The sequence below is a fragment of the Sciurus carolinensis genome, chromosome 6, assembly GCF_902686445.1.
Source record: "Sciurus carolinensis chromosome 6, mSciCar1.2, whole genome shotgun sequence".
NCBI lineage: Eukaryota > Metazoa > Chordata > Mammalia > Rodentia > Sciuridae > Sciurus > Sciurus carolinensis.
The window spans coordinates 157,517,968-157,543,524 of NC_062218.1; the positions used below are offsets into that span (position 1 = coordinate 157,517,968).

Here is a 25,557-nt window from a genome sequence, read left to right on the forward strand (position 1 = left end):
GGCTTTCTGCCTTCTAAGTTCTTTATAAGAACTAATTTTGATCCTTCATTCCGTGTGAAGTAAGAAATCATCCTCCTTGACGGATGAGACCCTGCTCAAGGTCACGAGACCAGAGAGAGGTTGAGCTGAGGTCTGCACTCAGGCTGCTTCCCAGGCCCACTCTAGACTCTCCGTCCTGGCAGAACCAGATGTGAGCTCTTTGTCCTGCTCACCTCTGTACCCTTGGCACCTAGCATGGTGTCTGGAACTGGGTGGATGTCACAAGAGAATGTGCACCTTGGCTGTCCCAAAGAGTACTCTGAATTACAACTCCGAGCAGCCTGACGAAGTTCTGAGATGAATGGGTTTTAAGTCCTTGTTTCTCCTGGCACCGTCCCTCCCACCTCCAGTCCCGGATCACCACACAGACAGCACGAGCTTTATCCAAGAATAAAACCCATTACATAACCACATGGCAGGCATGGGGGTGAACAGAGAAGCAACCTGAGAGTGACATTTGGCCACCTCTAGTCTCCAAAGGATAGCTCCTGGGAAGAACTTTCCATCTCCCTAGGAGCCTCCCCTGGCCTGCAAACTTTCCTTCATCTCCTCTCCTTGGCGCTTTCTATATTTTATTTTATTTTGGTCGTGCACATTATTTGAAGTTACTATAGCAACGTGTCACCAGCTGGCATTGCATAGTAATGTTGGCATTTAGGTAGCAAGCTCCCAAAGTTGCTCTTTCCCTCCCTCTGCGATCTCCTCACTCCCACTAACCTCAGGTGACTGGGTGCCTCCTCAGTCTTAGGGCCCCTCTCCTCCGTTTTGCTTTTTCTCCCAGGCAGAGCAAACCCTGTAGACTCTTCCTTGCTTCGCTCCGCACTGAGTACTGCAGGAGTCCTGTGTGTGTGTGTGTGTGTGTGTGTGTGTGTGTGTGTGTGTTTGCAATAGAGGGTGTTAAGTAGATATGTTGAAGTTGAATGTCGCGTACCAAAACTGTTGGCATTATTAATATGATGATAATGACCTTTTTTTTGTGCAAAGAAGTGAGTGCCGGGGTTTGGAGAGGGCTACTATCCACATCGAAATCGCCCAGCATCTGAGCTAATTAACTGTGGCCACACGGTGTTAGGGTTCTCTTCTCTTTTGCCATCATGCAGTGAAGAGACCCCCACTGTTTCCCTCGGAGCTCCAGTGCTCTCCCAGGTGTGCACGACCTCCCCACGTACCGACTGATGAGCTGAATTAATTACAAGCATTGATCGCCTGCGCTTGCAGAAGAGTGTCCTGCATGGCAGATAAGCCCCGCCGCTCGCAGTGTTAAGGAGCCCTCATCAGCCAAGTGCCTGTGATGACTGTACTTATTTTTACACGTTTGACCTAGTTTCAAACCGTGTCTCTTCATGCTGTGATTCATTAGCCACATTTTAACCAACCCTGATCGGAGCGAGGTGACTCTGCTTGGTTTGCACCAGAGTCTCGGATTCAATTTCTCTCTGGAATTTAATATGCAAGTCCCACTGGTATTCCGTTTTAGGAAGCAATTTCCTATCCAGGCACCTGGCATGCTGCTTGGGTATGGGTGAGTGACTGCCTCATGCCTTGGTAGTAAATATATGCCGATTTCAGAATCTCTGCCAGGGATGAGAAGTAGGGATTCTTGCTAGCCTGGACTACTGGGTCCCCGCCCCCACAGTCTCCACACAGTATTATTCAGGCTTTTCTAGGTTGCTCTTGGGCTGGGAGTTTGAGCTCCTTTGCTATAAAGTTTCAGCAATGTCAATGTTAGGGCTGTCTCAATTGCCAGGGCGGATGCAGTCTGATCCATTTCCTTCTAAAATTTTAAGTCATGGTGGATGTGGAAACATGGTCTCAAACTTGTAAAAGGGGAGAGGGGCAAGATGGAATTGCCATTGTGAAGATACTACTGGAAAAGGGAACATGCCAAAGAAGCATAATGTTATTCCATCACTCTATCATTGTGACATAGTGGTTTTTTAAAATTCAAATGGCAGAGAAGAGCCTTTTCTGAACAGAAACCTGCTACCGGTGTCTTGCTCCATTTCAGGTTTCGATCGGTCGCATTGGTGTGATTTCTGAGGGGTCTGATACCAAAGTGGCTAGACGCTACAGTATGGAAACGAGGTGCTTCCAGCTGGAAGTCAAATACTGTCAGTTTTCATTAACAGCCAAATGCAGGTAACTTGTGCAAACTTCAGTCACATCACACTACAAATCCTACGGAAAGGAAAGGCACCCAGCTGGGTCTTTCTACGTGGCAGTTGGAACAAAGAAATTAACAAGCTGGTAAAAGTAATTTTCATCGATCCACAAACTCTAGCATACTAACCAACTCCTAATAAAACAATAGTGGTTTCTTTCATGAAATGGTCACTGTAATAGGAACTGCAATCCTGCTCCTTGATTTTTTTTTTTTTTTTTTCCTTTTCAAGGAAGCAGAGAAGTTTCCTTAAACAGGGCTTCAGACAAGGGAGCCTTTTCAAGGTAATGCCAAGCAAAGTGAGCTCCCAGGTCTGGGTTTTGCATTTTCCCCCCTTCAAATTCAAATCAAGCCATTGGCAATAACAAGCATTCCAGACCTATGCCTTGGGCAGCTAGCACTTGTGACACGGTGGGCTTTTCACCCCACCCCCCCCCACACCCATGCAAGCTCACAATCCCAGCGCTCGCTTAAACCAAAGCTTTAGAAGTAAACTAAGAGGCGACAGCGTTTTCTCTTAGAAGATCATCCATCACACACACAAATAAAACCTTCCCACATCTCTTACCTTGAAGCAGTGGGATTACCTGCAGGAGATGTCCCTCTTCCCTGCCCAACGAGCCAGGCTTTGACCAGCAGCAGAATAACTCCAAAAGAAGGAAAAATAAGTCCTTTATGTTGTAATTTTCACTGTTTATATGCAAGAAGTGTAGTGGGTCTGCTCACGTAGGAATAAATAAGAAGCCGAACAAACTGCACAGCAGCTACTGTGTGGAACAGCCCTCTAGTGGCCACAGGCGGAATTGTTGCAGGAAGGGAGAGGAGACAGGGAGTAGAGGAAGCAGGGGCTTGTGTGCGCATACACACATGCACACGCACACGCACCCACTTCTACAACCTATAAGCCCTAGGATTCCTTCTTGCTCACTTCCAGCTGGCCCAGAGGTATAAACAGGAAGTAAGTTCATTTCTTGACTTAGTGGGACCTGGTTAAGTTAGTAGAGATGGGGATGTTCGGTCTGGTTTGAAAGGGGTGAATAATTTCAAAACTCACCACTCGCTGGAGCCTGAGCAGGAGAGAGGATCTCACTGCAGATCATGGAGGGGGTGTGGCCCATGTAGAGGCTGCCAGTCCCGTCCCCGAGCGTCATTGGTCTGTACTCCTGAGAGTCCCCGGTTCGTGCTCTCTGCCAGATCCGCATGTTTTCTAAATGTTTATGGTGGGTGAGTGTGGGGGTCACCGGCCAGCTGGGCTAGCATCCTGTGTGAATGACCTGCTTAATCATAGAGTCCCTTGCTTTAAAAGGCTGCATGCATTTTGAAATTCTCCATCATTTTAAACAGGGGCCCTATATTTTTATTTGGTTCTGGGTCCCACAGATTGCATAGCCGGTCCTGCTGGCAGGGAAACAGACTATCTCAATTGAAAAGAACCCGGAAGCAAATGGCAATCTGTGTCTCTGGAAGCTACTTTGGTGAATAGCAGCCTAAGAGACATTCAGTTACCCAAAAGGGTTCCTGAGAAGGAATGCAAAGGGGCCTCCCGGGGTCACCGAGGATGCTGCTCCAGCACTGGAACAAGATTGTAAACTCTCTGGCAGGGGATTAATGTTCGTTACATTTTTTAACAAAAGAACTTAAACAAAGGTAGCAGCGATTTTGGTTCAAACATAAAACTTCCATGCCTACCTACCTCTTCCAAACATAAAACTTCTAGGGACTCTTGGAGTGGGGGTCCCTAGAGACACCTGCATGACAGCCTGGTCCATCTCTAGTTATCTGCACTGGGCTGGGCCATGAGGGACCCCCCTCCAGTCAAGATGGCAGCCCCTAGGGGATCGTGCAGGGGCAGCTGAGAGTGGCTTCTCAAGGCTGCTGGATCAGTGGCCAGCACTTCCTTTACCAGGTCTCCCTCCTATTGCCTGTAGATATGGACATGAGTAGAAGACACACCCTAAAACTGACTCTCCCCATTCGGAGTGAGAAAGCAGGAAAGGCCAAGCTGCTATCTTTGGTGTGTGGAAGGGTGTGTTCCCTGCCCCTCTGCTCCCAGGGATCCTTCCAGACCCCTCCAGCTCTCCACCTTGGTTTCTCTCGTGTCTGAATCCTTCTGGCCCTTGCTGTGCTCCACAGATCCAGGTCTCGAACTTCCTCTGTCCTGAATTTAATTGTGCTTTCCCAACTAGACCATCAGCTCATGGAGAGCAGGTTCCATCTCTTCATTTCTTATCCTACCCCAGGAGCTACTGGCTTCTCTCTCTGGCTAATTCATAATGATTCAGTAACTGGTCCCTCTACAGGGAACTTTAATGTATACCAAGGTGCTGCTGTGCTGTTGGACCCAATGGATCCTTTTTTGCTTATTAGTGCATTTTAATTATACAGAAGAATGGGTTTCATTGTGACATATTGGTGAATGCAAATAAATCACTTGCTTTGATCTCAGATCCTTTTGATAATTCCTCTGGTGGGAGATATGGATGGATGGATGGATGATTTCCCACTTTACAGATGAGATAGCTGGGATTTTCCCATGTAAAATTATTTAACAGAAAATGATCCTGTCTCCAGGATGTCCAGATAGGCTGGATCTCCCAACGCCCATGTACTGCTCTTTTCCCAAAAGTACAAGCAGCAGGAGAGGTCACGTGTAGGGTCTTATTTTCATATCTGCAGCACTGCAGTCCCAGGGACATAATAGGTGTTCAGTGAATGCTGTTTCAATGAATGAGCTCTAGGGAGACATTTACCCATGGGGAAGTTTCACCTGGTCACCCGGTGAGGAGAGATTCTCTGTCCTTGGACGGCCCTTTTATACTTACTGGGGAAGGTTGGGCGTTTTCTAGTTTAAAGTCAAGGAAATAGAAAAGATGAATCTCATGGTCCCTTCTCACTAGTTCATGGTGTTCTTTATTTCTTGCAGAGTCACTTTGTGGCGTGTATGACGGCCATCCTGAACCAGATGGGGGACCAACACTATTCCTTCTACATCGAGACCTTTCAGACCAGCTCGGACCTTGTGGTGAGTCTGAGATAATGGACATGGAAGCGGGTGGGCAGGGTGATACCTCAAGCATTTGGTTCTCATGAGTTTGTGCCCCACAGGTCTTGAATGTGTGTAAGTTTATAAACGTGTGTGTGATTCCCCATCTCTTATATCTCTCACCTCTGGAACATGTCTTCCGTCTATGTCCGAGTCAAGTCTCAACATCTACCACGTGATCTAGATACGGTTCCATAAATACACACTGGTGAATCTCAGACACTTGGAGCTTAAGAGCATGAGTGTTGGAGTCACGCGGTCTTGGATTTGAATCCTGGATTTGTCATCAGCTAGCTGTATGACCGGGGGCAAGAGAACCTCTCATAAGCCTAAGTTTCCTCATCTGTAAAGTGAGGATAACTTGGTTAGGTCACTTGGATGGGAGCACTGTATGGCTCACTTAGTGGGTGTCCGGAAGAGGTAGCTAGTATTAGGTTATGCTAGTGCACAGAGGAAACTGCCCTGAGCCGCATCCCCTTATTTATTTATTTATTTTTTCTGTGCTGAGGATGGAACCCAGGGGCTAGTGGATGCTATTTAAGTGCCCTATCACTAAGCTACATCCCCAGCCCTGAACTTGCCTCTTCTAACCTCTCAGGACTCCACTGCTAGAGGACCATCGCTGCAGCCTTCGGCCTTGGCCTCTGCAGCATATACCTTCATTGACAGAGGCCCACCCGTGCTGCCCTGTCCCTGGATGGAGCAGAGCACTTTCCTGACAGTGTGGCCCTTGGTCTCTCTCCACTTCCAGGGTCAGCAGTCCTGCTGCTGGGAGCTCTGCATTCTCCTGGGAAGACTGAGGGTGCTGAGATTGGACCACCCTCAGAGAGTGGCCCCTCCACAGGGAATCACTGGGTGGTCACCGCCCTACCCTTTCCCCGGGGAGAAATGAGCCAGCATTCTCTTCTTCATTGTAGGGTTGGCAAGAAATGGAACCCTTTTTTGGATACTCAAAAAACAAATAAAAGGAATACCCAAGTTTCTCTACTGCCCCCTACCAAGTTCTTTATGTCTTGGGACATGGAAATAGGAAACACAGATTCCTAATTTTTGATCCTTTATGGAAAGAACAATTCCCAGAGAGGAAGTGGGAAAGGGAATTTCTGTGTATTGAACATATGCACTTGCTCATCTACTCCTCCCAGCAGTGTGACATAGGTGTTAGGAGTCACGTTCTTCAGTTCCACAGTCTGCTTGGTGAAGACTTCACAGCAGTACAGGACCAACACAGCAGAGGTCCACTTGGAACCTCAGCTCTGCCCTCACACCACATGCATCTTCTCAGTCAGAAGCCACGTTCGTTATGTCTGTGAGCCAGAAGCCTTCTCCGTCCCATAGGAAGGGAATGTGCCTGTGACAAGAGTCACTCTTGCCCAGGTGACATCAAGGGTGAATAACAATCCCCACCATCATCATCACCAGCATCAATGAGCTCTCAGAGCTCCAGGCTCTGTGGGAAGCCTCCAATGGACAGGTGTACTTAATCATCGTGCTAGCCCGTGGAGGTGAATCCTGGCCCCTTTCTGCTGATGTGGAAGCTGGGACTAAGGCACTAAGGTCATTTTTCCTAGAAGCAGAGAAAAGAACCTGTGTCATTGCTGGAAAAGAACCTGTGTCATTTCCAGAATTTTGCAATTTATCTTAAAGCAGTGATTTTCAAATTATATTCTTCCTAGCCTCACTCTGCTCTGACACTCTGACACACACACATGCACACACACGCACACACACAGAGCCCATCTACATTTATCTATTTCAAATATTAGGTTCCAGGTGAGATTTCCTTTGAACAAAGAATTCTGCAGTTAGAGGGATTTGAAAACTACTGAATACGGAAAGAATTCTGAAGGGGCTCCCTCTGGATTTGGGGCTTCACCTAAAGCATTCAAGCGATGTGGTTTTATTACTGCCAGCTCAAGAAGGTCACAGGTTCTGGGTTTTGCTCTCTGGATTTGTACTGAATTTGTTTTCTGCAAAGATGGAGACCCAGTTTGTCCCATTGCAAATATGAGAGTGTGGTGAAGTAGCTTTGAAGCTCTTCTAAGGAGAGGAGAAGAGTCCTGGTATCTGCGTTCCCCCTAATCTACTCGTGTGTGTGTGACAGATGAATTAGCTGTATTTACAGCACTGCTAATTAGATGCTCATTTAAATAATAGTTTATTTGCTAAATGACCTGAGATGTATTCATATGGTGTCGATTATTTACTTCTCAAATACATATTTGGGAAGATGTTTATAAAATTGCCACATCAATGAATACATTTACTTCTTTATTCTCAAAGACAGAATTAATAGTGCTTTATTTTGAGATTGTCTTCTTATTCCATATTCATGTTCCACTTATTTGTGAAACAGCCTCTTGGAAGCCAACTTTTACACTTCCATTTACAATGCACGGCAATGAATTTCAGCGAATTGACTTAATGAAGAACTTTCCTTTCTGTCTCTGTAAAAAATAATCAAGGGGAAAATTTTAAGAGCGCACAGGATCTGGACACTTGCAGCCAGTTCCTCTCTGCAAAGTGGGATGACGGCTGTGCTCTGTCCACTCTGGCAGGACTTCCTGATGGAGACCTTCATCATGTTCAAGGACCTCATCGGGAAGAATGTGTACCCGGTGGACTGGATGGCCATGAGCATGGTTCAGAACAGGTGGGTGACCTGCTTCCCAAAGGCCACCTCCCACGGCCCAGTGTAGTGGTCACTGGTGGCCCTGAGGTGGGGACGGTTCCCCCAGGTGAGAAGTCAAAGTGCTGACAGATCCTTTCTACCTTCAAACCCAGGCAGGAACTTTCATCCACCCTGAATTACTCAGAAGTCCCCCTCACTTTCTCTGTCCTTGAAAGCCCAGTTAAAACACCAGACTGTGTCTTTGGAACCTTCCCTAAACTCTCTAGACAGGCAAGCATAGGAAAGCATTTTTAACTATATTATTTCAAAATTGATTAGAAGTAATAAAATGTATCCTGTGACATAAGATAAAAGAAGCGTGGGCAGTTTCGTTGGATTAAGCAGCTTCGTCCAGGTTTCCATGCAGCAAGACTTGTCAGCGCTTTTAATACGCGCATGTGATGTTCTAAAGAGGAGGATTTAGGACCCAGCGTTTTACAGGTGAATCTGTGTCTGGAACCGTGGGCTGTGTGACTGGTGTGTCTCTGTACGTGCATGTCATAGCTAACAACATCTTATGGACTGTCGATGGAACCCAAATAGAGCTCATGCCCCATGTGGCCCTGCCCAGCATGAGATAAAAATACTTGTCAAAGATTTCTGTGTTGACCATCATGTCTCCACAGTGGAATGCAGATCCTAACAGCCACCTTTTCCCAGATCTCTCTTCTCCGTTCCTCTGGCTCCCATCTCTCTCCCACGGCGCGGTTTCCCCTGATCTCTCTCAGAACCTTTTCTCCAGTCCTGCCCGTGATTACTTTCAACGGGGCCTTCCGGGCCCTCCCGCCTGTCTCTCGCTTCCTTCGGCTCTTGTGTTTGCTTCAGGTCCTTGTGTTTGCTCAGGCCCTGCCTCTCACACTGGCTTCCAGTTTCATGGCCCTCTACATTTTGCCTGTGTCACAAAAATCAAGTGCTGACTGGCAGAGAAAATTCCCCAAGGGCGGAGGAAGAGGAAAGTCGAACATGCCGAAGCTGATTATTCTTTGGTGGAAGGGAAAGAGAGAAGACTGTGAACATTTATGTAGCCATGGTTTTCCACTGGTGTAGCCCGAGGACTTCTCTCTCACATGCCTGCGGACTCCAGTCCTGCCGGCCTCCCTCCCTGCCCTTTCAGCCCTCTACGAAGCTCTTCCTGCCCTCCCTGTGCCCGTGTGGTCCACCATGTGACTGTGCACATCCCTGCCCACTGAGCTCTGGGGCCAACATCCGGGGCTTCTGGAGCGGAGATGGAGTTTGTCTGGAAGGAGCTCTCCGTCTGACCCTCTGCTTCCCCTGGGAAGAGGAAGCTCAGCCCTGCAGCAGGTGTCAGAGCGTGGCCCGCGCATGTGCAGAATCCGGGTTCTGCAGGATTGATGTGCTGGTGGGAACTGGGCCCCAGCCACATGCTGGGTCAGAGGCAGGTCACTCCCCAGCCCTGTGGGCATGAGACAGACAGGTGCATACAGCCTCACACTCTGGAGAGTTCCGTGCTTGGTTTAATGCTCTGGTGTCATCTTGGACTTCTTAACAATTTCTGGACAAGGACACTTGTATTTTCATTTTGCACTGAGCCCCCATAATTATGTAGCCAGGCCTACGTCAATGACCTGTCAGTCACCTGGAGCTGTGGGGCAGCCGCTCCTGCACTGCAGGGGGGCCCTTTGTGGTTTTGCCCACTGGTTGGTAAGGTGTTGGGGTCTTGCCCACAGGCCCCCTCCGAGCAGCCTGCACGGTCATCTGATCTGTGGGCCAGTGCCTTGGAGGAAGGCCCCTCCTGAAACCCTGCTTGCTAGGGACTTGAGTCAGTCATCCAGAGATGATTCTCTGATCCTTGGTTCTTGCTGCCTAGGAAATAAGAATAGAACTGGCTAAGGACCCGAGACAGTGGAAGTGTCTCCTGAATAGAAACATTTGTATCTCTTAAGGACCAGCTTACTACTGTCCTTGCATTGAGTTTTGTTTTATTTTTTTAAGTTGGACTGAGGAACAGAGCTTCAGTCCCCTGAGTTTCCCCACCTCACCTGTCTTGTCTTTACGGGGATGTCATTGAACTTCCTTTGAAGCATCGGTTTCCCCATCTGTACAATGGGGATAGGCCTCTTGAAACCTTCTCACTGTTGTGCAGGTTGTGCGCCATTTGTAACAGCTGACACTTATCAAGCGTTCGCCATTAAACCCCCAGCGTCTTGGCAATGAGGTAGAACTGTTTCAATCTGCGTTTCACGGGCGAGGAGCTGCAGCACAGAAGAGAGGTAGTTACTCGGTGCTGCGTTGCTGATAAGGAACTGAGCCCCAGGCCCGAGTGCAGGGCAGGACAGGCCCCTGAGGCCCCAGGAAGCGGGTGGGCTTGCCAAGGAGCAGCTGGATGGGAGGATCTCACGGGCGCCCCCTGCCCTCTCCTCTTCTTCAGCACCCCAGCTCCTTCCTGTGGCCAGACCAGCTTCACTTGTTAGTCTGAACACTGTCCCTTCCTTTCCTGTCTTCCTCCCTCCTTCCCCTCCTCTTTTCTCCCTGTTATCTGTGTTTTTATAATTTGCTTGTTTTTATAATTTTTCTCTCATCACTTGCGACGGATGTACACGTATTAGTCATCTATTATTTACTTTTCTGCTGGCTGCAGGAAGGAGCGGGGTTTTCCAACACCGACTGTCTCCCCAGCTGCGTACCGTTGGTGTGTACAGGCGTAATGACAGGCTACTGCAAGAGATGCTTCCTGTTAGGACTTTTTTCTCTCTTTGGTGAGATGCAGCATTCAGTAGGATCTGATTTACATGACGTGCTTAATTCTTAAATGATCGAGCTCTTTATAACGCTGTAAATTAACAAAACTGGTCCTAAGAACCTCTTTTTTCCCCTCTTTCATCTGTGACTGGATAGTCCAGTGTTTCGGGGGTGCTGGGAATCTACACACTCCCTGAAGCTCCTGCTCAGTGCAGGCAACCAACAAATGTCATCCAAGCCTCTGAGGCATACACAGATCAGTTCAAGCGGTGGTCCCAGGCGGCAGAGGGCTTCCAGTCTAGTGGGGAGACAGTAAGAGCACCAGTGGGAATATGGCCCAGGGCGGTATGGCCCCCAGAAAGTGTCCAGAGGCAGCACAGGAAGTCAAAGCTTCTGTCTGCCTGAACTCAAACCCTGTCTCCATCATTCAATTGGGCAAGATACTTAACCACCCTGGACTCAGTTTTCCTCCCTGTAAAGTAAGACTAGCAATGAGCCTGTCACAGAGGAACATCGTGGGGACTGAGGTGAAGTAGCATGTAGGAAGTGGTAAGAGCAGCGCTTGCAGACAGTCAGCATTTCACAAACCTTCACTAAAGAGGCAGATCTGTTCTGGCTCTTGTCTGCATTTATCCGTGGCGTGTTTTAAGGTCTAATATTGTCTTGAGCACATAACAGACATACGGTAGGGTCACAGCAGTTGACTTAGGGAGTCGCATGGGGTAGCACAGAGCAGTTATCCAGTGGTCCCTGAGTGTGCTGAGGGCGAGGAGTACCTTCCCTCTTCCTCCTTCTTGGAGTTCCTGCCTCCTCCGATCCACATCACCCAGAGAGGGCGCGAGACCTCTTCATGGTTCCTTCTGACAGCATGCGCACCTAATCCAGAGGTCCAGATGGCTACTGGTTTCCAGAGCCTGGGAGCTTTCTGCATCCCTAACTGGAACCCTAAATTATGCAGGACTTGTCAGAGGCACTTGGGGCAAGCCATGCGGGGCACCCAGCTGGAATCTGCTGATTGACTGGAACCTCATCGTGGCGGAGTTTCTGTGTTGAAGGAAGCAGCTTAAAGGCTCTGGGGAAATGGGTGTCTCAATGCCTCCTTCAGAGGGACGAACCCTGCCTGCTCGCTGGCTCTTCCATTTCCATCTTCAAGCTTGATCTGTAGAATCAACCATATCCCCTGAGCTTCCCACGGCGGGAAAGGAGCGGGATTCAGAAAAGCCCTCGCCCAGCGAGGTGATTCTCTGCAGAAGGGGCAGGCCTACTCGCTTCCCTCTCATCACATCATGCATCTGTGTGTGTGTTGACGCTGTGTTGTCACATCAGGATGTTGTCAGCCTCAGATCCTCCTGCTCCAGAGCTACAAGGCGGTGGCCCGTTAAGAATAGCAACAGCAGCTGACATTCCTCGAGGACCTCTACGTGCTGAGGCTCTGGGCCACCGGCTTCGTAGCCTGCATCTCATTTGGCCCTCTCCCGTGGCGGAAGGAGCAACTGAGATTCATGGAGGGCAAGGTCAGAGCTCAGAAGAGTGGCAACTGGGAGGCCGCTTGCTCCAGCCCCTTCAGGAGTTCCTGTGCCCCTTCCATTCCTGTGTTCCAAGGAGCGATGTGTAGACTTCACGGAGGCTGACCTGGGGACAGGATGCAGGGTTCAGCTGCTTGGGTAACAAGGATTTGCTCTCTATTCGAAGGCACCAGGAAGCCGGGAACCCCAGGAGCTGCATCAACGCCCCGTGCAGCGCCGTTCTGGGCGAGAGCAGCACTGGGTTTGCCTTCTCTTTCTGCCGGCTTCAGCCTGCTCACAGCTGACTTCTCTGCTCCTCGCTCTTTTCCATGGATGGAATCCTCCATTCGTGGCTTCCACCAAGGGCCCAGGTTCATGGCATGCTCTCTGGTCCTCCTGCTTTGGACCACTGGAAAGGATTCCATCTACTCCATTTGTGGGCTCGGGTACTCCCACTGGGCAGAACTACCCCTGAGACCACCCTCCGGTGCTGGCAGCCCAAGGAAGACTATCTCACGGCAGGTGTGGGCCTGGTGTCCAATAGGCTGTGGGCAGGACAGTGGAGTGACAGTAAGAAAGCATAAGGACCCCCGGGGCCTGGCAGGCAAGGGGAGAAGCACTTGGTCCATGGCAGGCTGTGCTTCACGAGAGCCGGTGGTTCCTTCTGTGAACTGCAAGGCCTTGGGGGGCAGGGGAGTGGCCGGTTCTGCTGCGTGAACGTACGTGGGAGATGAGCCGATGTTTCCAAGGTCCTCTCTGCTGCCGTTCGGTGGGAGGAGCAAGAGCACCTGCCTGGCTGGGTAGAATTAAATGAGGCAGCATCTGCAGAGCACTTAGCACAGGGGCGACGCATGGTGACTACTGATGCCTTCATCTCTGTCACTGTGAATCCGCGAGCTCCGGGGTTGGACAGAAGTGCAGAGATTTCCTTGTGGGCCAAACTGCACGGTGCCTAAAGGCCTCCCTTCTGAAGGCGGTGACTCCACAGGTACTGCCTGGGTTCCTGGGAAACTCACCTCAAGTGACAGATCCAAGGTGGCAGCAATATCGAGCTCAGAGGGGAGGGGGAAAGAGGAGGGAGCGCCCCGGCAGAGCACAGAGCCAGGCTCCTGGCCCACAACACGGTTCTGGTGGTATTTCTCAGACACAACCCGCCAAGCGCCATGGGCGGGAAGTGCCGGGCTGAGGCCTGATAAGGAGTTTTGTTTTCGGTGATTCAAGTTCATTATTGAGAACAGCAGAGTTGATGTGTTTTCATTCCAACCCACTTCACCCTGTTAGTGCTTAGGCTTTAAGAGAAATTATTTAAAAATAAGAAAAACGAGGAGTGAAAGGTCCTACTTTTCCAAAGGCACATGTGACACCAACGTTAAGTGACATTCTGACTGTGAAAGAACCCGAGGGAGAGAAGGACCAGCGCCCACCCTCAGCATAGGGTTGATGGGTTCCTGGTCACTGGACCGGCTTGGAGAGCCTGCGACAGGTTCAGGCTGACAACCGAATAATGACAGTCCCTGGAATCACTGAGAGCTTTGTTGCTACTGAGAATGTATAAAACCCTCGTTGGGGGATCGTATTTCAGATTCTGCAATGTTTACACATGATATGACAGCCACTCAATACGTTTCCATCTGGGAATCAGATAACTAATCTTTAAGGAGAAAACATAGATGTTGTTTCAAAGGCATGTTAACAAATGACAAAACAGCAAAACCGAAGAAGTTTCACTTTTGACAGCCCACGGGGGCCGGGGGCTGGACTTGGGCATTCTTCTTTCTGCCCCTGCGTGGTCCCGCCTGCCTCCCACCGGGCTGCTCCTGCTCCTGTCTGTGTACTGTGCTGCTGGCCCTGCCTTTGGAAGCGGAATGAAGCACCCAAGGGGCTCTGATGCCACCAGGGCCCCCGTCACAGGCACTGTGCCCACCGCTCCTACGCTCTCGCTCCCTACACCCTGCAGCGACCCTGTGAAAGAGGTGACAGCACTGCTGCTTCACAGCGAGCAAACTGGGGCCTCAGAGGTGGTATCACACGTCCCAAATCTACACAGCCAGAAAGTGGCAAAAGTAGAAATAACATCTGTGTGTGTGTGTGTGTGTGCTCCAAATTCGGTGATCCCGACTCTAGGGCACGCTACCTTTTTCTGTTCATCAAACTTCTAGGTGTTCCATGAGCACCTGGTCCAGCACCCTGGACAGGCAGTGTGCTAGAGGCACCTGTCCACACTCCCCACCTACCACAATATACCAGTGGCTTTCTGGGTATTTTCCAGGCCTCTGGAGAAAGTCCTGCTTCTATCTCCAGGAATCTCTGGCTATAGAGTGCTCAGCCCATCTTTAGGACTAGCTAGGAATTCAACGCCCTGGAAGAACTTTTAGCCAGTGAGGAGCAATATTAGTGGTATGAATAGCCCAGTATGTTTGTCCCCTGGGAGGGGAACTTCTGATGTGCAAATGTGTTCTATAGCGTTTCCTAGAGGCTCCCAAGCAGAATGGAGTCTCAGTGGTTGCCCACAGCAAGGATGGCCTCCTCAGCATTCCCTTGCTTGGCTTCCCGTGGTTTCTCAGGTAGGCCAGGTAGGTGTTTACTCTGAACCATCACTCACTGAGCAGGCGATTTTCACTGGCTGCTGTTATTGCTCCCCACTCCCTAAATTTCACAAACACAGATACACAGAGGAGAGTCGGGCATACTGCAGCTGTGTTACAGAGCCTCCGGGGAAACTGAGGCAGTGTGAAGACCTCCCCCTTCAAGCCCCAATTCTTGTGATCAAGTCAGAAAAATTACACACATGTCACTCAGAGTAACAGGCATGTGTTTCTTGAAGAGATAGGAAAACCGAAAGGGGACACTCTCAAGGGAGACAGAGGGTTCTCTCGGAGCGGAGAGATAACAGGCCTCTCCTGCACTCCAGTTTTATTGGTGATCCCAGAGAAGTTTCCAGAGAGTTCCGCCCAGGTCCACCTCTTGACTTTTGATTGACAGCAGGATGACATCAGATTTTCGAGTTCCCACTGTCATGGCAACTCTAGGCCACCGAGGCCCGTGCTGACCAGTTCTAATCAGATTCTTAACCATGCATACTTACAGATTTTATGGTAGGAGGAACTATCCTCATCTCCCTGAGTTTCAGGATCTGGTCACCACAGTCTCCTGGGTTCCTCCCATGGACATTATCTCAGGCCTACATTTCCCCTGCAGATAGCAGGTAGTTTGCTGAGGAATGTGACATATCTGTCCACTTAGGCCAGGCAGGGCTGCTTCTTAGAAAAGAAAGCATGTGAGGGTCAGCACAGTCGGCCCCTTTTATGGAATTACTCTCTTAATCTCATGTTCCCACCATCCTCACCTATCTGTTCCCTAACAGTTGGGAGGCTACTACAAAAGTCCAGGAGAGAAAGAATAGTGGCTTGGTCCAGTTGGGTGGCAGTGAGGGAACATGGCATAGTGAATTCTGGATATATTCTTTTTATTTTATTTTATTTTATTTCTTGATATGGGGACTGAACCCAGTGGTGTTTTACCCCTAAGCTACATCCCCGGTCTTTTTTATTTCTTATTTTGAGACAGTCTTGCTAAGTCGCTGAGGCCAGCCTTGAATTTGTGATCCTCCTGCTTCAGCCTCCAAGTTGCTGTGATAACAGGCATGTGCCACAGTACCCAACTAATTCTGGATAGATTCTGAAAGCAATGCTAGGAAGATGTGCTGACAGGCCAAGAGTAGGTGCTGAGAAAAATCCAAAAGTCAAGTTGCTGGGATTTTCTTTTCCCTTCTGAGCAACTGTAAGAAAGGAGTTGTCTTTACCTTAGACGAGAAGATGACAGAAGTGCTTAGGGTGAGGCGGGCAGGTGTTAGACTTTAGTTCAGAACATGCACATTTGTGATGCCTTTTAGTCATCCAAGGGGGACACAGAGCTGGAATTCAAGCTGGCACCCATGGGAGAGGCCAGGGATGGAAATGTGAACCTGGGAGTCACGGGCATGTGATTAGGGAGTCCGTGTGCCTGAGGGAGTCCCAGGTCCCCAGGAAAGTGCGGTCTAATGAGGGAGACAATGCCCCTTACTGAGCAGACAAGCAAACCATCTGCACCATAACGACCCAGGAAATCCAGTGACAAAGACGCAGCAGACCCTGCCCTGAAGCAGCTCCCAGTCTAAGAGAGGAGATGGGGCTGCAGAGTCAGCTAGACTGTTAAGTGCGGTGACGAGGGGTGTAGGAAGTAACCTCGCAGCTTGGGAGGTGGTGTGGTCACTTAGTCTTAGGAGACCGATGGGAGGCTTTTGATCTAGAGTGGGACGGGCAGGCAGAGAAGGAGCGGGCATTGTTCAGGAAGAACTCAGCCAAGTACTCAGGAAGCAACCCGAAGCACTGGGTAATGGCGATGACTGAGCCCAGGAAGGACGCTGGGGACCCAATCATGGAGCCAGAGAAAGAGTTCCCACTTGTCCTGTGGTCGTGGGGGCCGTGGAAGTCAGTGATGGCCCCTTTGGACAAAGCACTCTTGAGGACCGGGAGGCTGTGAGACTAGTCAGTCGGGCTCAGCAGGGAGCAAGAAGAGGAGGAGGTGGCTAGGAGGACTCTTCAAGACTAATGCAAATTGACAACAGGTAGCAAAGTGTTAAGTGTGGGCAGGGTTTGTCCAGCTTTATGACGTGGAGGAGAAGACCGGAAAAGAAGGGTTTATCAGGGGTTCAAGAAGTGCATGCAAGAGCGATCGTTGGAACACTGTTTGTAGCAAAAAAAAGCTGAGGCACCGCACAAAGGTCCATCAATAAGAAACTGATTAAATAAATGGTGACACATCACATAGCAGAACACTCTTCAGCGATTAAAAAGGATGATGTATATCTGCGTTCACTAGCACGAAAGGAGAGCACGATTTGTAGCTGAATAAAAAAGACAGACTGTGAAGCAGCATTTATTGTGGAACGCCATTTATCAAAATGATATCCTTAAAATATCATGCATATGTATATGTCTAAGGAGACCTTTGAAATTATGTTCATTGAACTGTTGATGACAGATTTCTCTAGATGGTGGGCGATGGTGGGATGCTATTGGTTTGCTTAGGGAGGGGTTGGTTTTTCTTTGCGTCTTTTCTGGATTGCATGAACTTTCTGTCATAAATTTCTAATATCTGAGATATAAGGCCCTGCAGATTTTTAAAAGGAATTCAAATAGTCAGTTCTTGAGTTCCAGTAAGGCAAACGTGGCCCCAGGTCTTGACTCTGATAGGTGTCATCTGCCTTGGTCACCATGTGCAAATCAGCATTGGGTCTTTCAGCCTCTCCCTAAGGGAGGGTGAGGGGATTTTGGTTTTGTGCAAAGGAGAGGGATGTCTGAGGGAGCATGCTCAGATGATCTAGTAACCTTCTCTCCTCTTCCAGGGTCTTCCTGAGAGCTATCAACAAGTTTGCAGAAACCATGAACCAGAAGTTTCTGGAACACACGAACTTTGAGTTCCAGGTGAGTGTGAGGCACTGCAAGTGGCTGATAGCTCTGACACCTTGGAGATGATTGCTGTGTCACACACATCCCAAAGCACATGGACTGTGCCTGTGCCTCTGGGGATGTCCACAGAGAGGTGCAGGTGGGGAGACAAATTCTCAGGCTTCACAACCAAGGCTTGATTGACTAGTCACCCATTCAGCCACATATGCAAATGCAACCACATGACGTACCTGGTGTTAAGGGTGACATCTGCATTCACCGTCAGCAGAGCAGGCAGGCACCACCTTTCAGAAATATAACACATTTTATTCACTTCTATTCCCTGGCGCCTGGAAGCAGTTAGCCACAGACACTGACATATGAGTTACAGTAAAGCTCACAAGTACATCTCTATGGCTTCCTGGTTCTTTTAGTAATCAACCAAAACTTGAGGCCCCTGAGACATTTGGGGGACTAACAGTAGGTCCCTGGGGCAGACAGAGTGAGGCACCTCTCCAGGTTCAGACCCAAGAAGAACTGCTCCTTCAAAGCCTGGCAGGAAGCCCAGAAGCTGCCTATGCCTGGACGTGTGAAAAATAGGCCGTTCCAGGGAATCTCTGACCCCAGGATTTCCCGTAGTGGGGACTCAGGAAGCAGAAGCCACTGCATCCAGTGGATGGGGGCCTTGGTATTTTCCGCAGACTCCTCTGAGATGTTCAGGGCTCCTCTCAACAGCTAAGCAACTTCAGGCAAAGCCTGAACTCTAATCTGTGTCCCAGAGATGTAGCTATAAAACCACCAGCTATGCTTCCTGTTTCATAAGACTTTTCCAGCATTGGAACGTGACAAGGGGCTTGAGAAAATTCACTGGTAAGATCCCACCAGTCTCCTTTCAAATGCTTCCTCCTCAAAGAGGCCTCCCCTGCCTGACTCCTCTCAGAGGATCCTCACAACCTCGCGGCCATGATGCTCATCACCACCGGCCCTGCAGGGTCTCTTCATAGCACTCATTGTCCCTGGAAATAATTCTTCTCATCTATTTGTCTACGTGGGTGTTTTCTCTCTTTTCTTTGGTAAAATGGAAGCTTCATGAGAGCCGAGACCCATACGCTCAGCCTCTGGGTCCAGCACAGAGTAGGTCTGCCTGGGGAGATGATTCCAGGCTGAGCCTGAGGGCTCTCCTCTTGGTCGGCTGGAAGGGGGAATGTTAGTCTTAGGACTCTGTCCCTCTACCCTGCATTCAGTCAAGGACATGAATACTAATGACCATTGTGATAGTAAGAGCTGTCATTTTCTGATGGCTTCTACACACTGGATCCAGGAAGACACACTTTTAGGACATTCTCTTTCTCAGTCCTTATAGCTACCCTACAAGTCAGCCACCACTGATGATGTTTTTGGTCTTAAGGTGCAGGGATAAGACTCAGAGGTTAAGAGGACATGGTCTTGTTACACGGCACATCTAGCCGGGCCTAGAGCTCCATGGTGGCTGTAGGTGCCCACACAGCTAGCGGGGGCCACATGCTAGGTACAGGGCCTCACTACCCAGTGGGGCAGCCTGGTAGAGTCCAGGTGAGAGGTCCTGCCAACATTAACATCTTTGACAGGGAAACGAAACCTGTCACTTTGGTCATTTTGGATCAGGAGAGATGGCTGACTCACTTCCAAATGCCAGGTGCCCGGTCAGGGGGGCTCTAGTTTTGTGCATGTTCAGAGAAGTGAACAAAGCCACTGTTTTGCGGGGGGACAACTTGGAACGAGATGCCTGGGGCACAGGAGAGCCAGGGCTTGGGTCACGGAAAGGCAAGCTCGTTTGTTCTTCCTCGCCGTGGGTGTGAGCAGCTCCAGCTTTCCAGCTTGGAACCTGCTTTCCTGGCTGCAGCTCTTCTCCATGGTTTTAGAAAGTTCCAAGGGAAGCTCAGCTCAGTCCTGTATGCATTCTTTTAATTTTTTTATCCATTTTTTTTTTCCAAAAGAAATCCGCATGACAGATGCCCAGAGAATGGGGGTTCCCTACAAGGGAAGTTTGAACTTCTGAGTTGTGTGACTTTAGGCAGATTACTTCACTTCTTTGTGCCTTGGTTTCTTCAACATGAAATCGAGATATTGAGAGTGGCTATCTTATTGCATGCTTTTGAGGCTTAGGTGAGTTAATTCATATAAGACACTTAGAACAGTGCTGGGAACATAGTGGCCATCTAATAAATGTTAGCTCATGACAGTAATAATTATGATCACTTTGATGATGATGATGATGACTACAGATGGACTGGCCTGGGAACTCATGTCAGACCTTGATAAAGAGGACAGCGGGGAGGTGTCTTGGGGATCATCATTGCCTGGGTCGGGCACATCCACAGATTCTGTAAAGCAGGGCAGTGACCAGCCTTATAAAATAAAAGATGTCTCTCTTCCTAATGAGGCTTCCATAGATATTCAGAGAAAAGCACCCAAGAACAAGGTCATTTTTCAGCCTTATCTATGTTCTCCTCCATCTTCCTCCCACCATGGAAGAATGGATTTGTTCTTTGTACCCTGCCTGGAACATGCCTTGTCTCCTCCTTACGTTTCATTAATTATGCATTTAATATCAGCAGGGGCAGCATCCATCACACAGCACAGCCAGCCTTGGCAGCCGCCGTCCAGGGGAGGGGCAGGTGCAATGAGATTATCCCTAATATCTTTTCCGGAACTGTGGTTTTGTGATTCAAAGGGCAGAAAGCAAGAAGCTCTGTGGGTGCCACTCTGTAGGTGACAAGACCTGGGAATTACAAAAATAAAAGGCGTTTTCTGCTCGGAGCTAAGATCTTTTGCATTCCTGGGCTCCATTCTGGATGCTGGGCCTTGGTGTGCACATCCATTTGCATGGTTATGCTCAGAGAAGACCAAGAGGATTTAGAATTCATCTCAGTGGGGGCTTTCGTGGAGGGCCCAGGCTATTACTTTGAGGAGTTTAGAAGCAAAGCAGAACACAACATGGTTGCTAGATTTTGAATGTGCCCCCAAAGTTCTTATGCTGGAAACTTAATACCCAATGCAACCAGGTCAGGAGGTAGGGCTTTTAAGAGGTGATTAAGTCATGAGGGTTTTGCAGTTAGAAGGCCCTCCCCAGATGGAAGCCCCTCTCTGGTGCTTTACAGTCTCCAGAGCTGTGGGAAGTAGATTTCAGTTCTTTATATATTACCCAGTCTCAAATATTCTGCTATAGCCACCCAAAATGGTGTCTTGACAGAAGGCTATATAAATCTATCTTCCAGCATCCAAGCTATTGGAGAAGGCAATTAACCCTTACTGGGCATTGACTTAGGGTATTTCCATACTCATCACCTGTATCACTAACTGCTAAGTGGACCCACTGGGATTCTGCCCCAGCCTGTCTACAAATCCCAGCTCCCTGTACTCTTTTGCACAGGTGCTTAGGTCAGACTGCCTTTGTATTCTAGAAAACAGCTCAGTTTAGCTTCACGAGCACACTCTGCCCTTGCTGGTCTCACTGGCTCTGGAATAGGAAGCGTTAAAATGATTGACTACAGGACCAGCACTCCGTGGTGGAGACTCTGATGGGCTGCAGGACTAGGCTGTCTGTGGTGGGGATAGCTCTTGGCTCTGGAATCAGGGGTTACACTTAGGATCTGAGAAAACTGCTTCTGCCACAGGCAGCTCTCTAATTGGTACTGGGTTCCGTTTCTGTCCTTGGCTCTGGGTGTGGGCATTCCTGCGTGGGCCTGGCAGCATTTTGGGATACGCTTCTGGGCATCAACCTAACTTGGGATCTTTTTCAAGTCTGCATTAGAGATGCCGTGAAATGAAAAACTTCCAGAATATTCCCAGTCATTAGTGAAGGTTGCCTTGGTCTTTATAATGGAAATGTAACCAATAATGGTAAAAAACACGGCAAGGGAGAAACACAACAAGGGAGCTGGCGAGGGAGAAACACAACAAGGGAGCTGTCATCTGTGCCTTGAAAAAGTCCCTTGCATTGCAAGGACTCATTGGAGACTGGTGGTGGGCGGTTCCACAAGGCAGGAAGATGGGTGCGTGCCTGGGACACTTTCCCCAGCCCTGCCTACTTCAGCTGTTGCGACCCAGGTAAACTCTGGTTTGACATACCTAAACTGAATCCATACCTGGACCTTCTACCCCATAATGGTCAGGGCAGCAGGGCCCCCACCCACCACAGAGGAGGACAGATGGAGTGCCTTTCTGTAACACCATGGGCCAGGTTCTTTAAATGGGAACTTGGGGTCAGTAATAATTCAAGTCCATTGAGAAGGAATATCTTAGGATCAAAAATCCTCAATCTCTCTGCTGTAAAGACTCTAAACCATCCGATGAAGCAGTCATAACCTGACCCAAAAACAAAAGCTAAGGGAAATCTAGAAAGAACAACGATAATTGTAGCAGAAGAACAGGATATTTAAGAATCCAAGTCCTATTAAAAACTGAAATTTAAGACCTGAAACTGAACTGCTAGAAGAAAACAGTGGAAAGGCTTTATGACATTGGTTTGGGCAAGGATATTTTGGACAAGACCCACAGGCAAGAAAAACAAAAATAAATGGTATTTCATCAAACTGAAAACCTTCTGCACAGCAAAGGAGACAAATCAACAGAGCGCAGAGACAGCCTACAGAAGGAGAGGGACCATTGGCAAACCACACACCTGACAAGGTGTTAACATCCAGAATACATGCAGAACTCAACCCAATAGAATAAAAAGAAGGAAAAAAAGTAATCCGACTTAAAAATGGGCAACAGACACAAATAGACATTTCCCAAAGAAGACACGCAGATGGCCAACAGCATGAGAAAACTAGTATTACACTGACTGTACGGAAAATGCAAATGTAAGCAACAATGACGTACTACTTCACTCCCGTTAGAATGGAGTCTGTATGTGTAGAAAAGGAAACTCTCATGTGTGCTGTTGGCGGGAATAAAAATTGGTTCAGCCATTATAGAAAACAGTATAGAAGTTCTATAAAAATTTAAAAGTAGAACTGTCGTATGACCCTGCAATCCCACTAATGGTGTTATATTCAAAAAAAGGAAAATCAGTAGGTAGAAGAGATACGTTCATGCCCATGTTCCCTGCAGCACCGCTCACAACAGCCCAGATGTGGTATCAGTGGATAAAGAAAAATATCACACACACGCACGAATACCATTTGCCCATAAAAAGATGAAACCCTGACTTTGCGACAACGTGGATAGACCCAGAAGACATTATGTTAAGTGAAATAAGCCAGATGCAGAAAGACAAATCCTTGGAGAACTCACTTTTGTGTGGAATCTGAAAACGCCAATCTCATAGAAGTAGAGATTGGAGGCTGGGCAGGGCTGGGTGGGAACCCTGGAGGGGAAGAGGCTGGTCAATGGGTACAAAGCTATAGTTACCTAGGAGGAGTCAATTCTGCTACCTTGCACTGTAGAGAGACTATAGTCAATAACAAGATTTCAAAATATCTAGTAAAGAGGAATTGGAAATGATAGCTGTTCAAGATGACAGGTGTGCTCATGGTCCTGATTTTATCATCACTCAAGGAATACACACATGTGGACACTGCACCCCATAAATTCATACAATCATTATGTGTCAATCAAATTTAAAATAGTTTTTCAAAAAAGTCCCAGAGTCAGATAAACATGGATTCAAATGCCACTTTCACCATTTTGGGCACATTATTTAACCTCTCTGAGCCTCAATTCTCTGATATCTAAAGTGAGGAAAACACAAATTTCATAATATCTGAGGATTTAACAAGCATATACAGAGTGCTTAGTTCATTAATGAATTCATGCAACGGATATTTCTGGAGTACATTCTGGGTCAGATATGAAGCTAGGCCTTCTATGTACGACAGTGAATTTTAAAAAATGAGGTTCTTGCCTGCAGGATGCTTGTGTCCAGTAGAGGAGACAGAAAATAAACTAGCTTGCTTAAAATATGGCATAAATGCTGTGAACAGGGTGTTATAATGATGAACAGCAGGCAGATCTCCTCCATTCCAGGTGACTGGGGAGGTTTTCTCAGGAAGTAACATTTGAACGGATATTGTAAGACTGAGTGGGAGTTTACTAGCAAGATTTCCTCATTAAGTCCTCATAACTGCACCCCGTAGGCAGTATTATGCTCATTTTCCAGATGAAGAAACAGAGACTGGAGAGCTAGGCTAAGACGCCCGTGATAATGGTGCTGGTAATTGGACTGGAGCCTGGGAAGTCATCCTGACATCTATGAAAACCAGCCACAAACACAACAAACGAACAACAAAACCTGCCTCCACCGGTTGCTTGGCAATTCCACCTCTAGGAATGTATACTACAAATATAATTTCTCATGAATAAAGATGTTCAAACAAGGGTGTTGATTACAGCAGTGTTACTAGAGGAAAAACAGTTGGAACCAAGCTAAATATCTATAAATAGGGAATTTGTTAAATTAAATTACATCCTTACAGCAGAATACTATGCAGCAATAAAAGAGAGTGAAGCAGATCTATGTGTGCTAATAGGGAAACATTTGCAAGATATATTGGGAAAAGAAAAGCAAAGGGTAGCAGGTTATAAAAAAAATCTCCATACGTATATTTGTGCATAAAAATTTTTCTGAAAAACGACCCCCAATATTGTTAACATTTTTTTCTAGGGAATTAGGGTTCAAAGTAGGTTGGAAAATCACTTTTATTTTTTTTTTTTACTTAATTTTTTCTATCATTCAATATTTAAGCCCCGCGTACATGGCTTTTATGACTTCTTTGAGAGTTAATTAAAAATAACTAAATTCTCATTGTATCTACTGGGTAGTCATTTAATTTATCTTGTCCTTAGTGTTTATGGCTGTGGAATAAGGGAGTTGTGACCCTTGGTATAAAGGGGCCCTGTGGTTTGTGTCTTTCTGAAGCTGGAATCCCGGCCAGCGTGAAAATAATCTTCTGGGGGCAGAGGTGACCATTCCCATGGGGGACCTGCCACCTTCCTACTGCTGGCCATCTGCAACCTGCAATGAACTTCTCTGAGTTCAAGACAAAAGTCTCCATGGCAGGGTGATTTCTCTAGCTGCTCTTTCCTGGTCACTTTCTATGTAGGGTTGACAGGGGCCTAGAAGTGGGTCAGTTTTATTCAGCAGGGCTGTCCCCACCGGCGCCTTGCAGGATGACAGTTTCCCTTGAGCACCAGGCAGTTAGGCTCAGCTGTCGACTTTGGTACCAAGGGATCCACTGGAAGGAGGAAGAGAACACCAACAGTAAGGCCCACAGGTACTCGGGATCCGTGCCCCGTAGACACACCAGCCCAGGCCACCTGTGCTGCAGCCCTGGGGTGAGTATCAGAGTCACCCCAGACGGGTGGACTGAGGTCCAGCAGCATCTTGCGTAGGCTCTGCGCCTCTCTGGTCTGTGGCCTGTGTCAGTATTGCTATGGGTGAGCTCAGCTTTCTGGGCACTTGCCAGGTGCTAGTTCATCCTGTTGGCACCTCTCATTCCTCACCGGTAGATCATGTGCATGTGATCCACGACAAGTCCACGTATAACCTGGGCCCTCAGGGGCTCCAACCTGAGTGACCCAGTCTCGCCCACGTGCTCATTGACATGCAGATTTCTAGGCTCCACCTCAGAGGAGGTGATTCAGCAGGTCTGGGCAAGGGCCACAGAATTGGCCCGTGGAACCTGCACCACAGTGCTGTTGGCGGTCAGTGAACCACACTTTAAAACCACTGAGCAAGGGGGAAGGAAAAGCTAAAGTGTGTTTTGAGACAGAACGGCCTTGGGCTGGTCCTCTGAGCTGCCAGGTGACCCAGGGACCTCCAGAGAAGCTGTGAGTCCTGGACTGCATTGTCCTCCACTAGCCTCCAACCTCGGGGCAGGAAGCGGCTCGCCAGGGCTCCCCATTGGGGCAAGTTATTTGTCTTTGAAAAAAACTAAACTAAACTAAAAGCACCACCACAAAAAACACCAGTCCTAATCCTCCTCCTTGCCCACATCCTGTTGTCAGAGAGGGGACGTGGTCAG

General features: G+C 48.3%; 1 protein-coding gene across 1 annotated transcript in view; it reads left to right on the top strand.

The window, feature by feature from the left end:
• Positions 1-25,557, top strand: part of Dock2 (dedicator of cytokinesis 2) — a 407,762-nt gene that overhangs the window by 299,450 nt on the left and 82,755 nt on the right. The window contains exons 28-30 of the mRNA XM_047555786.1: positions 5,124-5,222; positions 7,802-7,896; positions 17,506-17,584. Of these exons, the coding sequence (XP_047411742.1) occupies positions 5,124-5,222; positions 7,802-7,896; positions 17,506-17,584 (273 nt within the window). The remainder of the gene's footprint in view (positions 1-5,123; positions 5,223-7,801; positions 7,897-17,505; positions 17,585-25,557) is intronic.